Here is a 15,730-nt window from a genome sequence, read left to right as displayed (position 1 = left end):
ATATTGCCAAAAGTATTCGCTCACCCACCCAAATAATTGAATTCAGGTGTTCCAATCACTTCCATGGCCACAGGTGTATAAAATGAAGCACCTAGGCATGCAGACTGCTTCTACAAACATTTGTGAAAGAATGGGCCGCTCTCAGGAGCTGAATTCCAGCTTGGTACTGTGATAGGATGCCACCTGTGCAACAAGTCCAGTCGTGAAATTTCCTCGCTACTAAATATTCCACAGTCAACTGTCAGTGGTATTATAACAAAGTGGAAGCGATTGGGAATGACAGCAACTCAGCCATGAAGTGGTAGGCCACGTAAAATGACAGAGCGGGGTCAGTGGATGCTGAGGCGCATAGTGCGCAGAGGTCACCAACTTTCTGCAGAGTCAATCGCTACAGACCTCCAAAGTTCATGTGGCCTTCAGATTAGCTCAAGAACAGTGCGTAGAGAGCTTCATGGAATGGGTTTCCATGGCCGAGCAGCTGCATCCAAGCCATACATCACCAAGTGCAATGCAAAGCGTCGGATGCAGTGGTGTAAAGCACGCCGCCACTGGACTCTAGAGCAGTGGAGACACATTCTCTGGAGTGACGAATCACGCTTCTCCATCTGGCAATCTGATGGACGAGTCTGGGTTTGGCAGTTGCCAGGAGAACGGTACTTGTCTGACTGCATTGTGCCAACTGTGAAGTTTGGTGGAGGGGGGATTATGGTGTGGGGTTGTTTTTCAGGAGCTGGGCTTGGCCGCTTAGTTCCAGTGAAAGGAACTCTGAATGCTTCAGCATACCAAGAGATTTTGGACAATTCCATGCTCCCAACTTTGTGGGAACAGTTTTGAGATGGCCCCTTCCTGTTCCAACATGACTGCGCACCAGTGCACAAAGCAAGGTCCATAAAGACATGGATGAGCGAGTTTGGTGTGGAAGAACTTGACTGGCCTGCACAGAGTCCTGACCTCAACCCGATAGAGCACCTTTGGGATGAATTAGAGCAAAGACTGCGAGCCAGGCCTTCTCGTCCAACATCAGTGTCTGACCTCACAAATACGCTTCTGGAAGAATGGTCAAAAATTCCCATAAACACACTCCTAAACCTTGTGGAAAGCCTTCCCAGAAGAGTTGAAGCTGTTATAGCTGCAAAGGGTGGGCCGATGTCATATTAAACCCTATGGATTAAGAATGGGATGTCACTTAAATTCATATGCGTCTAAAGGCACATGAGCGAATACTTTTGGCAATATAGTGTATTTTGACCTCTCTCATCAACAAGGCATTTCTGTCTGCAGAACTGCTACTCACTGGATGTTTTTTTTTTGTGTTTTTTTTTAGTACTATTCTGAGTAAACTCTAGAGACTGTTGTGCGTGAAAATCCCAGGAGATCAGCAGTTACAGAAATACTCAAACCAGCCCGGTTGGCACCAACAATCATATCAGTGAGATCTGTATGATTTTATGCATTTTACTGCTGCCACATGATTGGCTGATTAGATAATTGCATGAATAAGTGTTTGAAATAAAGTGCTCAGTGAGTGTATATACACTGCCTGGCCAAAAAAAAAAAAGTTACCGCTTGGATTTAAATAAGCATTTGGATTTAAAAAAGCATTTGGATTAAAATATTATGCCTCAATAATGCAATTACACAATACTATGAGAACACACAAAATGATTGACAGGCAGAAAGCGTCATTGTCCGTGGACTTTAGACACATGTTTGTTTGCTGTTTACAGAGTCTACAGTTGTCACAGTGACCGGTGAGATATCTCAGGGCACATATTTCATTAATATCTTTCAGGGAGTTGGAAAAATTTTTGCATAACTTTTCATGAACAAAATCGCTGACAGCACCTTTAAGAGCCTATGGTTGGATCATTATCAAGTGAGTCAAGTGAGCTTTATTGTAATTTCTCTATATGTAGAGACATACAAGAGAATGAAATGTCGTGCCTCGCAGGACCACGGTGCTACATATATAGACATTACACATAGACCTATCTAGCTTATATACTATATATATACTTTACATATACTTTCAACATATACTTTACAGACAATTAACACACATAGTGCAACAGTACAGAAAACAGTGCAAAGAAAACATTCAGGGCAAACAGTACAGGGCATGAGGACGTTATACTTAATATACACAGGAAATGTATATAGGTGTATACATAAGTGTTTCCACGGTGAGCCTGGGTAGCAGTGAAGATGTTAAAGTGACCAGTGTGTATAAAACTGAGAGAGAGAGAAGAGAACACCCCCACAGTATTGCACATAAGAATTGTAAACGGTTCTTAAAGGAACAGACTTTGTAGAATAGCAGCAAGAGGTTACGTGTATGTTTCGCTGGGGGGGAATTGGTGTTGGGGGCTCTCACAGCCTGGGGGAAGAAGCTATTGAGCAGTCTGGTAGAGCGGGCTTGGATGCTTTGGTACCGTCTTCCTGATGGTAGGAGCTGGAAGAGACTGTGGGAGGGATGGGTGGTGTCCTTCACAATACTGGTGGCTTTGCTGGAGCACCATGCAAGGAAAATGTCCATGATAGAGGGGAGAGGGACACCGATGACCTTTGCAGCTGTATTTACTGTTCGCTGTAGTGTTTTGCAGTCTGCGGCGCTGCAGTTCCCATACCAGACAGTGATGCAGTTGGTCAACACACTCTCAATGGTGCCCCTGTAGAATGTGGTGAGGATGCGTGGAGGGAGACTCACTCTTTTCAGCCGGCGCAGGAAGTGGAGGCGCTGCTGGGCCCTCTTGGATACTGATATTGTGTTGGTGGTCCAGGTGAGATCCTCTGTGTTGTGCACCCCCAGGAATTTAGTGCTGCTGACTTTCTCCACGGTCGTGCCATTGATGGTCAGTGGGAGATGGTCAACAGAGTTTCTCCTGAAGTCCATCACAACCTCCTTTGTCTTCCCCACATGGAGGGACAGGTTGTTAGCACCACACCATTCAAGTAGTTGTGCCACTTCCTCTCTGCAGAGTGTTTCATCATTGTTGCTGATGAGGCCTACCACAGTTGTGTCATCTGCAAACTTGATGATGTGGTTTGAGCTGAACTTGGCAATCCAGTCATGTGTCAGCAGCGTGAAGAGCAGCAGACTGAGCACACAGCCTTGGGGGGCACCTGTGCTCAGTGTGGTAGTGCTGGAGGTGTTGTGGCCGACCCGGACTGACTGAAGTCTTTTTGTTAAAAAGTCCAGGATCCAATTACAGAGGGAGGTGTTGAGGCCCAGCAAGTTCAGCTTATTGATGAGCTGTTGTGGGATTATTGTATTGAATGCCGAGCTGAAGTCAATTAACAGCATTCTTACATATTAGTCTTTGTGTTCTGGGTGATTCAGGCCCAGGTGGAGGGAGGAAGAAATTGCATCGTCCGTAGAGCGGTTTGGACGGTATGCAAACTGGAACGGGTCGAGTGTGTTAGGGAGACTGGACCTAATGTGATGCATGACTAACCTCTCAAAGCACTTCATCATGATTGGTGTCAGTGCAATGGGGCGGTAGTCATTCAGGCAGGTCACAGATGACTTCTTCAGTACCAGTATGATGGTGGTGGACTTGAGACACGTGGGGACGAAAAGGTGTTAAAGATGTCTGTTAGGACATCTGTCAGCTGTTCAGCACAATCTCTCAGTACACGGCCAGGTATGTTGTCGGGACCCGCGGCCTTGTGTGGGTTAATCCTAGATAGGGTTTTCCTCACGTCGGCTGCAGAGAGGCAAAGCACCTGGTCATTGGGAGGTGTAAGTATTTTCTGTGCAGGTGTGTCATTCTGCATTTCAAACCATGCAGAAGTGGTTGAGTGCATTGGGGAGGGATGCGTCATCATAACAGGCCTGTGGCAGGGGCTTGTAGTCATTGATGGTCTGAAAGGTGTCTCTGCTGTCTATGAAGTGGTTGTTGATTTTTTGTGCATGCAACTGTTTTGCCTTCTTGATGCCGTGCAGTGATTATTGCAGTGATTAATATGTTTCAGGTGGCAAAAATTAGTTTAACCCTAACTGATACAGTGTGTAGCTTCTCATTTCTTAAACAACTATGTTGGAAGACATATCCCGTGGTCGTGGAAAAGATGTTACTGTGTTTCAGAAGGGGCAAAATATTGGCCTGCATCAAGCAAAGAAAACAGCTAAGGAGATTGCTGAAAACGTTGGAATTGGGTAAGAACTGTCCAGCGCATTAATAAAACCTGGAAGGATAGTGGTGAACCATCAGCTTCGCCGAAGAAATGTGGTCAGATCACTAAAATGCTTGGTGATGTCACATCGTAAAAAATCAACAGTAGAACTCACGGCTATGTTTAATAGTAAAAGTAAGAGCATTTCCACACGCACAATGTGACGAGAACTTACAGGATTGGAACTAATAAGCTGTGTGGCCACAAGAAAGCCACTTGTTAGTGAGGCAAATTGGAACAATGCCACGACGAATGCCAAATGTCAAAGCTAAAGGCGGTCCAATGAAATATTAGTATGCAATTTTTTTTATTTATTTTTTGGCCAGGCAGTAATAGTCTTGACAAAGTCACAAAGTTTGTTTACCGTACTAAAAACAAATTATTATCTACCTAAAAAATGACCCAAATGTAATAGGAGAGATAACGTCCTGGTTACTTACATATCCTCCGTTCCCTGATGGAGGGAACGAGACGTTGTGTTGATGTAGAGACTCTAGGGGCACTCTTGAGAGCCCGAGACACCTCTGGTCTTTGATAAAAGGCCAATGAAAATTGGCGTTTGCATACCACTCCCCCGGACATTCGGGTATAAAAGGAGCTGGTATGCAACCACTCATTCAGGTTTTGTGCTGAGGAGCCGAGACAAGGTCCCGGCTATTTCAGCAGGTAGTTTAGCGTTGTGGCAGGAGGGACACAACGTCTCATTCCCTCCATCATGGAACAGAGGTTACGCAAGTAAACAGGACGTTCCTTATCTGTCACTCACTCGACGTTGTGTCGATGTAGTGACACTAGGAGTCCCTATACGAAACGCCGCAACTGGCTGAACTGTGTTACGTGAACTGGCGGTGTGTGATGGGCAGACCACTGTGTGCCTTTTAGCCAGTGCACCAGGCCGACACGTAACCTACCACAACACTGTTATGAGTGTCAAATGGCCCTTTGGGGACAAGTCGACTACCCAAAAGATAGAGACGGGCTAGCCCAGTCCTGGCCTCTTATCCCTTTTTTTTCCTCTCCCAAAAAAAGGGAATTAACCGACTGGGGCCACCAGGTCTAGTCGGGGGGTGTCCCTCCCAAGGGGAAGACACCGCGGAGACCACACCCCACACGGGGGGGGGGGGGGGGTATTTAAGTGGAAATACGTCACATGGTCTTGCCGAGCTATGTCAGAAGTATGCCATGTAGGGAAGTCCCATGGTAGGTCCTACCCTACGGGGGAGGAGTTACTACAAGCATGGTGACTGGGGCCTCTGCCCAAGGAAGACACAGTTTACCAACAGGTAAACGAATTAGTGGAAGATATACGTCGTATGGGGTTACCTACGGGGAACCACCACATGCGGAGCACCTACCCCAGTACAGGGCTTAGTTAGCACGTGTACTGAGCTGGCAGCGAGTTTCTCCGCAAACTCGTCTGCCACAGGGCTCGGAGGAAATCAACCAGGGAACGCAGTTTGTGAACAATACTGGGAGTCAACGGCACACGTCTTCAGCTCAGGGGAGGTGAAAGGCGCTATGCGCATGCGATACACATGGCCAGCTGTCCCGGACTTACCTGCTTGTGCGTGCCACTACACGGGATGAAACTGGTTCCACCCAGAGACTGTAGAACCTTGCAAAGGTGTTGGGTGTTGCCCAGCACACTGCTCTGCAAATGTCTGTTAGAGAGGCGCCACTGGTCAAGGCCCAGGAGGCCGCTTCACCCCTGGTAGAATGGGCCCATAGCCCTACCGGGGGCGGCACGTCCTGGTCGTGATATGCAGTAGTTATGGCATCAATGAGCCAGTGGGCAATCCTCTGCTTGGAGACAGTGCTTCCTTTCCACTGTCCACCAAAGCAGACAAAGAGCTGCTCAGAGACTCTAAAGCTCTGCGTGCGATCCAAATAGATGCGTAAATCACGCACCGGACACAGCAACGACAGGGCTGGGTCTGCCTCCTCCTGGGGCAGCGCTTGCAGGTTCACCACCTGGTCCCTAAAAGGGGTTGTGGGAACCTTGGGCACACAGCCCAGTCGGGGTCTCAGGATCACGTGAGAGTAGCCCGGACCGAACTCCAGGCACGTTTCGCTGACAGAGAACGCTTGCAGGTCTCCTACCCTCTTGATGAGAAGAGAAAATCTGAATGAGTGGTTGCATACCAGCTCCTTTTATACCCGTATGTCCGGGGGAGTGGTATGCAAATACCACTCGCCAATTTTCATTGGCCTTTTATTAAAGACCAGAGGTGTCTCGGGCTCCCAAGAGTGACCCCTAGTGTCACTACATCGACACAACGTCGAGTGAGTGACAGATAGGGAACTGATTTTAATTACCAAAAACGTTCTACTTACAGTAACATTATTTTGCAGGAATCTAATGTTCTGTACAATTGTGACACCCATTTTCTGAAGCTTAAGTTCATCCATTAGGATGAACTTAAGTTGATCCAGCATTAGGTTGTTGAAAAGTGGTGAGAAAAAGGTTTTGTTTTTTTGTTTGCTTTTTTTTAGGCCCTGATTTGTACCCTAGTTGTGAAAGCTCCCAGTACCTTTTACCAGTCTCACTAAGAACTAACTCAGAACAGACAAAAAGAAAAAAAAGAAAAAAGAAAACACTTGGAACCAAACAGGAAGCAAAAATCATATTATTATTGAGCATGAGTTTTGGAAACCCTCAATTTCTATCAATTACTAGCATCTCTCAAGACTACGCAGTATGGTTCGCTGTGGGCTAAAATATTTATTGCATTCTTGTCTTTTGAAAATATTAGGTCTGCTGAAATTTGACAGTGAGAATGTGCAGGCCTCTTTGATTTAAAGCTACTAGATTCAAATTAGACTCAAGAGAAAAGACAGCATAGAGATCCTGATTGAAACAAACATGTTATTTCTCAGGTTAGCGCACAGTATCTTCCTGGTGTGAAGATTTTGTGTGTGTGTGTGTGTGTGTGTGTGTGTGTGTGTGTGTGTGTGCAAATGACCCTCCTTTTAGGGGCATTAGGTAGATTCTGTTTTTGTTTAGGGAAATAAGAAATATCTGTATACAAATGTGAAACAGCCAAACGAAACAAGATGTTGTACTACAGACAATTTAGGAAAGTCTAGTCTGAATGTACCACATGCTAAACTGGATTTCTTTAGCATTAACTTTCTTGACAGTAACACTTGAAAAAATCTGACAGCTGTAGTATGAACACAAGTAAATTGGGCCACTTTTGGACCGTCATCACAATGGCAAAAAGTGGCCCAATTTATCTAAATTCACCCTACTTAAAGGTGCACCAAGTAATTTTTTATGTATGTGGTCTTGGACTTGGACAGTGACACCTAGGAGAGTGGATGCAGCATCATTCAACTGCAATAGTTTTTAATTACTGATGCCCTTGTAGAAATTCACTATACACAGTCAGCCATGATTAATGTAATCCATGAGTGTAAGTTTCCAATAACAAGGTGGTAATTGAGATTAAGCAAGTAGTATTCGGTTGGTCATGTGATTCTAACATGGCAACCCCCATGAGGGGACCCTCTCCATGTAGAATAAAACAGCTTTTATAAGGTTACTGATATGACTGGGATCTTCAAATGTGATTGGTCATGATTTTATCCGTAAGTTTTTAAATTACAGTTAATTTCTTTAAGATTAAAACTTTTTTTAATGATAAAAAAATTACAGATTGCACCTTTAAAGGGCTTGATGCTTGTAAGTATTGATGACTCATTTTGTAAGAGCCCATGCTGGTAGTTGGTTTAACTATCTGGGGTTAAAACCCCTTTTTCTCAATTTACGGCCAGCCTTTCAAAATAAAAAAAAAAAAGGACGTGAAGTTTCTACAATGGGAGGTAGCATGTGATATATACTAGTTATTGACAAACCATGCAGGAACATCAATGAAATGTATCTAATTATTGCATGTTTCTAAATCCATATAGTAAAACACAGCATTTTAGCCTTCAAAAGATAACCACTTGCTATTAATAACTTACACCACCTAATCAGGATCACTCCTGAATAAATTAGATAGCATAATATCACACATGCATGCACACATAAACTAAAGGAAAATATATCCTCTAAACATTGCCTCTGTTGATGATACAAAAATTAGATATTTCAAAGACTGGTTTGTACATGAATAATGGGTTTCAAGTTCTTAGAAAGGCACCGTGAAGTTTTATCGTATTGATTGGGAAGCTTGTTTGTTGTAATAAGGCTGTTTGAAGGGGTGGGGACTCAGCTGCTATCTTAAATTAATGATAGCATTTAGTTATCTTGCTAAATTCATGTTGTGATTACATTTTGTGCTGTAGAATAGGGAGGTGCTCACTGCAGCTATTAGTTCTAATTGGTCCTCTGCAGTGATAAAGCTCAGGTTTGATGCCATATGACTTGGTGTTCAAATAAGATGGATGATCACAGGACGTAATATTTTGGGCATTTATCTTAGAATAAAAACATTAAAAAAAAAAAACAAGCTTCTGGATTTATCTGCACTACAGCTGGTTGCTTTTCATTTAGCAGACACATTTTATGCAAAGTGGTTTGCAGTCCACTAATTGCAGGGTCAGTCCCCTTGGAGTTAGTCTAGTGTAGTAACTGATTTACTCAGGGGTCTAATAATAAAGTGGATCCCAGTAGCTTGGTACAGTTCATTGGTTGTCTACACTTGGAACTTTTGTGTCACCTGCCCAGATTTGCACCCTCAAATTAGTAGTCAGTAGTTGTGCAAAACAATCTCCTTTGAATGCTGATACCACTTCTATCTATTTACCCTGCTTCCAGACATTTGTTTTCTTAAACATTGTTTTAAATGGATAGTTGACCTAAAATTTTTACTTCTGTCATTATTTACTCACCCTGTTATTCCAAATCCATTTTCGTCAAGGGAACACAAAAGGAGATGTTAGGCAGAATGTTAGCCTTAGTCTTTATTCACTTTGGCAAACCTCATTATCTTTGCAAGTTCTAAACTTCTTAAAATAGAAGCAAATTACAAGTAGCAGTCCAGAGCTTAAAAAACAACAACAACAACAATAACAACAACAACAAAAATGTGGATGGCATAGATCAGATAAATTGTTCATAGAAGAATTTAGTTAGTGTGCAAATGTAAAATCTCAGACTTTTGATTGCAGACTTTGGTAACTTGGCAAATATAAGCACAAATTGAGACATTGTTGTGATCTCTTTTGAAACTCTAGAGAAGGCACGAGATTACTAGGATTATGTGCCTTTACTGTATGCAAAAGGCTTTCAAGGAGAAACAATAGAGATAGTAAAGAGCTTTAATTTGTCTTTCCTTTGGATAGTTACACCATGTCTTTTGTTCCCTTGTACAAGTTTACAATTCTTCCTCGGTTTAGGTTCTAAAACTGTGCTCCTCTCTCTTGTAGGTGGAAGCTAAATGGCACTTTGATCAATCCTAAACCCGGCTCCCACCACAGCCTCTCTGGCGGCAACCTTCGGATCACCCATCTCAACAAAGACGAAGACGCTGGGACCTACCAGTGCCTTGCATCCAACTCCTTCGGGACTATCGTCAGCAGGGAGGCCAGCCTAACCTTTGCCTGTGAGTCACGGTCTGATCTCTGATCAAACCAGCAGCATAGTTCAGGTTCAAACAAATAGGACATTGCAGACATGACAGCATGAACTGGTATGCTACCCCATGTTCTCCTGGCTGATATCATGATCAAAATGGAAATGTTTCCCCTAAGGAGAGCCTGGTCACTTTCTCGCACTCTCTCTTTACTATTTCTCTCTAACTTTTTCTCTCTCATTCGAACACATATACTCAGGTTGTTCAGGGGCCAGATTCAATTTCGCAGTTGCCATTTATAGGGAGATATAGGGAATATAATGAGATTTAAAAAAATATGAGATGCAGTAAAACACATTCATGCTTTGCGCTCCTTATTACTGATGTTTTGAAAGCCACGACTGGCATCTAAATCATTCAAGCTCCTCCCCTCCCAGCTACCATGAAAAATTCTTGATCTGACCAATAAGAAAATCACACTGTTTCCGAAAGATGTAAAATGTTGCCTTTGTGGGCTTTATATGATGGTAGAAAGGCAAGAACCGTCCAAATTCAATGTCTACAAAACATCTTGTCTATTAAAGGGATAGTTCACCAAAATATTTAAATTCTCTTATCTTTTATTCACCCTCATGCTATCCCAGATGTGTGTGACTTTCTGTCTTCTGCTGAACACAAACGAAGATTTTTTAGAAGAATAACTCAGCTCTGTAGGTCCTTTAATGCAAGTGAATGGAGGCCTGACCTTTGAAGCTCCAAAAATCACATAAAGGCAGAATAAAAGTAATCCATATGACTCCAGTGGTTTAATATATGTCTTCTGAAGTGATGCAATCGCTTTGGGTGAGAAACAGATCAATATTTAAATCCTTTTTAACTATAAATTTCCACTTCCACTTTTAGAATGTAAAAGTAAATGATTTTCTACTTGATATATTGCTGAATCGGTTGGTGCTAGTTAGTAGTAGAGGGAGAAAGTGCATTTCATTGAACAAAAATGTGTATATATACCTGAGCAGATGAAGTCATAAATAATGTTTGCACATTTTCCCAGAAGAGAAAGAGTGTTAATCTGAAATGTGTCAATACTGTTTCTGCTAAAACTTTATCCTGTCAACTCTAAAGTGTACACTAAGGTACACTACAGGTGTCCTCTAAGCTAACAGACATGGCCGAAAAGAAACACAAATATGATTCCATATTGTCTTTAAGGGCCATTTCTAGCGAATAGGAATGTAGTTTTAAATGCGTTGCACCTGCCATTTTCAGTCCATTTAGTTTGGTTATACATTGGTGAATTAATGTTAAGAAAATGTTAATTTATTACAAATAATGGGCCCACATTAAACAAAGAGTATTGAAAACTGGAGTTTTGTCCTTGGCTCGACACTCAAAAATGGCAGAGAATTACACCAATTGGCTGATCCGTCTTAGCATACGGCATCAATAACAAATGACTGATAGGCCTTTCTGATTAAATACTGATTCACCACATAACCAGCAAGACCATTGTCTGAAGATGATGGTACCCCCAGCCAGGACCAATCTAATTCCATAGGGGGGGCTGTCACTGTAAGATGATTGGCTGACAGATCCATCAATTGACGGTCTCTGACCTTACTAGGCTCCAGTTGTTGTTGTGTGGAGGGGGCACGCGACTCTGACTGCTGCACATCCATCTTCTTTATTACTCTCTCCATAGCTTAATTAACTCTGCCACATGATGGAGTGGTGTAAGTTCAAGATAATAATTTAAAGGGCAGCTGATGTTATTAGATGGGATATATTCTAATTTGGTATCTAATGCGGGAGAATTTGTAGAATACGCTGGCATTCATGACAGTGTGTAAGTCGAGAAGTCACATTTCCAACTTGAATTCTTAATTCAATTTAGTGTTATAATAAATATAAAGACCCATTCAATGCTACATACAGAGAAATTGCATAATTAACATCAGCATTTCTAATCATTCAGTTTGCACAGTGGCTACCGCATTTCCGACATTGCAATGTAGACAGCTTTATTAATTATAATGGGTGCGGTCGCATCGCTTTCAGTGATAGACATTCAATTAATCTTTTATAGAATATTGACATAAACTGAATGAGTTGTCTGTTTCAGCCAAAGCCAGTTTGGTTGATACACAGGCTGCACAAGTGTTTGGAGCTTGCTAGCCTGCTTAGAATTGCTTATTCTTATTCTTATATGTTAATCATATTATCCTTTGCCATTTTACTGCATGCCCTGGGTTTTTACACTTTTCTACTGTTTCATCTGTGTGTATTATATCACACGCACCCGTTTCTCTCATTTAAATTTTTTTTCTCCCTTTTTTCCACTTGTCTACATCTCGCGTCTCGAGTGCGTGCATTCGTTTAACAATTACAGTCAGGATTTAGGCCCCATCACAGTACAGAGACTGCACTTATCAGAGTTACAAATGACTTGCTCTTATCATCTGATCGCGGCTGCATTTCTCTTCTAGTGCTTTTAGATCTTAGTGCTGCCTTCGACATAATAGATCACGACATTCTCTTGAATAGGCTGGAGAATTATGTTGGCATTAGTGGACTTGCATTAGCATGGTTTAGGTCCTATTTATCAGACCGCTACCACTTTGTATGTGTAAACAAGCAATTGTCAAATCAGACAAAAGTTAAGTATGGCGTGCCACAGGGATCAGTTTTAGGACCTCTGCTTTTCTCCTTATACATGCTTCCCCTGGGAGATATTATCAGGAATCACTGAATAAATTTCCACTGTTTTGCCGACGATACCCAACTTTTATTTCTTCTAAACTCAACGAAAATTCACAATTCTCCAAATTAGCAGTGTGTATCAGTGAAATCAAAGATTGGATTGCCAGAAATTTCCTTCTACTCAAATCCGACAAAACAGAGGTACTAATGATTGGACCAAAAACTTCTAAAAATAAGCAGCTAAAATATAATTTGTCTCTCGATGGATGTACTGTTACATTGTCTTATTCTGCAAAGAACAAGACAATGTACCAATTGATACCAATCTGTCCTTTGAAAATCAAATTTGTTTGTAGAACAGCATTCTTCCACCTGAGAAATATTGCTAAATTATGACACATGCTCTCTGTTGCTGATGCCGAAAAACTAATTAATGTGTTCTTGACCTCAAGACTAGATTATTGTAATTCATTACTGGGAGGATGTCCGGCAAGTTCAGTAAATAAACTTCAATTGGTTCAAAATGCAGCTGCCAGAGTGCTGACTAGAACCAAGAAATATGATCATATTAGTCCAATTTTATCATTGTTACATTGGCTACCTGTTAAATTTCGTATTAATTTTAAAATTCTGTTAACTGCATACAAATCTTTGAATGGTCTAGCTCCACAGTAGTACTTAAGTGACCTTCTGACATGCTATATTCCATCACGTTCATTATGATCACAAAACGTTTCAAATCCCGAGGTTACCAGAGCCATCATTTAAGTTTTTGGACTTCAGAGGATGAACTGATGCCAACTCCAACTGTAAGACATCGAATACTTCATATGCCACTGCCTGAACCTTGGACTTAGGATGGACCCCACCGAACCTCACCAAAATGGCCTGCAGGTTGAAATGCAATGCACCTCATCATTTATCTCTGCCTGCTTCACCTTTGTCTATTGATGGAGCACACTCTTGAAATGGAATGCATAGACTATCATTTAATTGCCAACAAAAGCCTTCATCAGCCAACTAACAAAGGACAATGCATCTATGTGAACGTTTGCAGTAAATCCAGGATGGACTTCAAAGACATTAGTCATAAATCTTAAAGTTCATAAAAAAATATTTTATTTTTAAAACACTGGACCTTAACACTTACTTAATTGACAAATTTAAAACCAAGACTTGCACTGCACACAAATAACTAATATTGGCATTATATTCATGTTGTTTAGCCAGAGGGGAACTGGCCCCCACAGTGAGTCTGGTTTCTCCCAAGGTTATTTTTCTCGATTAACCAACATCTTATGGAGTTTTGTGTTCCTTGCCACAGTCGCCTTCAGCTTGCTTACAGGGGATCTAAATACAATCATAATTTAATTATTTAATTTCTATACACATTTTACAATCATATTTAATCAAACTGCACAATGATCACTGTAAGACATTATAGATATCACAGTTTTTTTTTTTTGTTTGGTTTTTTTTTTTGTGCTTTTGTTAGTGCATGATTTTCTGTAAAGCTGCTTTGAAACGATGAGTGTTGTGAAAAGCGCTATACAAATAAAAATTACTTGACTTACACCAGTTTTACTAACCTGCAAAATCAATGTCACTTTGTTCATTCTTGAAGAAGTACAGAAACCTTCATAACTTTTGACTGCAATCTCTTGCATAGCATCAGCTCATCCTGTGTGTGTGTGTGTGTGTGTGTGTGTGTGTGTGTGTGGGCAGGTTTAAGTGGTTTACGAGGACTTTTTTTTTTAGGTTACAAACTGGTAATTACAAGGGTATTATGCTATAAATGTGGTTTATGAGGACATTTCTAGTGTCCCCATAATTCAAATCACTTAAAAAACATATTAAACTATGTTTATTTGAAAATGTAAAAATGCAGAAAGTTTTTTGTGAGGGTTAGGTTTAGGGGTAGGGTTAGGGGATAGAATCTATAGTTTGTACAGTATAAAAATCATTATGTCTATGAAGAGTCCTTGTAATGATAGCTGCACCAACATGCATGTGTGTGTGTGTGCGTGTGTGTGTGTGTGTGTGTGTGTGTGTGTGAGATCGTGGCCGCGACCGGCTTCAGTAAATGGTATATTGCCCTCTTGTGGTGTCCCAACGCTATTACACCAGACTGTTAAACAGATGGCCAACAGAGTGAATGGGAAAGCACACAAATTAGTCTTCTAATTTAAATTTCAGCTAATTTTAATATATCGATAAAACAATATGCAGATCAATAATTGATATATCAATATTTTATTACATCCCTAGAGTGAATAGAGTGCAAAGTGTAGTGTGACCGCCCCTTAAATGTTCTCTTTGACTAAATTTAGCACAAATTTAAATGTATTAGCACGTACAAGAGTGCAGTCAAGTGTTTTATTATTATTTTGTATGATTTATTACTATTTTTATTATATACTACTACAATTTACTACTTCTACAATTCTGATACAATCTAACATTTTTAATGATTTAATACAATGATATCATGTTGCTGCAATACCCTTGTGATTTCCTTCATTTGCCCCCTCCACCACAGAATATGCATATCCTTATTTCTTGCCATGTAATAAAAATAAAAAAAAACAATATAACTTTGATAAAAAAATATATAGATATATTAATTTAAATGGTTTAAGAATAAACCGCTAGACAATCCATATCCGTCGACAACTAATCGGAATAACTTATTAGAGGAACGCATCTCAGTATGTTTCTCTGAATCTCATAAACACTGAGTCAAAAATGTCACTGTTTAAGCTTGTCTTCTGGGAATCGAGCAAGTAGATGCTTACAGATTTTGATGGCAAACAATAATATCCTAAATTTTTATTGATCACATCAGATTCTGCTGCCTTTTTTTCCCGCTGGTTGTAACACTGAGTGGGACCAGTGCATCTGTGGCAATGCTCTTTGAGATTGAGCGCTTGAGAGTTGCCAGTGTTACTTGTTCATTGTTGCAACTCTCCTCATTAGCGGAAATAGCAATTATCTCACATGCTATCGGAGAGATACATTTGAATTAATAGAGGCAATATTTGAGGTTTTATTTGTTACAGCTGTCTCAACAGCTGTAAGTATTCAGTTTGACTGTAATCAAAATAAAGTAGCAGTGATGTGTCTTCATGTAGGGTATTTCAAATGGCCACATATAAGAGAGTAATGCCCTGTAGTCTTCAGAGTACTCATTTCAGGTGTGCTGTGTTTCAGCGTGAGTAGAGCGTAGCAATGCTCACTTTTGAATTGAAATCACACCTTTTATGGAGTCTTTAAAGCATGTACCATTTCTACAAAATAGCATTATTTTCTTTTTTATTCTATGAGGACTTTTA

The 15,730-nt window shown here is 41.0% G+C and overlaps 1 protein-coding gene across 1 annotated transcript in view; it reads left to right on the top strand.

Annotated features, from left to right (window-relative positions):
* The window catches only part of LOC127445670 (contactin-4-like), a 270,651-nt gene that overhangs the window by 95,671 nt on the left and 159,250 nt on the right, over window positions 1-15,730 (top strand). The window contains exon 4 of the mRNA XM_051705901.1: window positions 9,553-9,728. Within this exon, the coding sequence (XP_051561861.1) occupies window positions 9,553-9,728 (176 nt within the window). The remainder of the gene's footprint in view (window positions 1-9,552; window positions 9,729-15,730) is intronic.

Source organism: Myxocyprinus asiaticus, chromosome 9 (genome assembly GCF_019703515.2).
Source record: "Myxocyprinus asiaticus isolate MX2 ecotype Aquarium Trade chromosome 9, UBuf_Myxa_2, whole genome shotgun sequence".
Lineage (NCBI taxonomy): Eukaryota > Metazoa > Chordata > Actinopteri > Cypriniformes > Catostomidae > Myxocyprinus > Myxocyprinus asiaticus.
The sequence above is the reverse complement of the archived record's forward strand: the minus strand, read 5'-3'. Positions and strand labels throughout refer to the sequence as shown.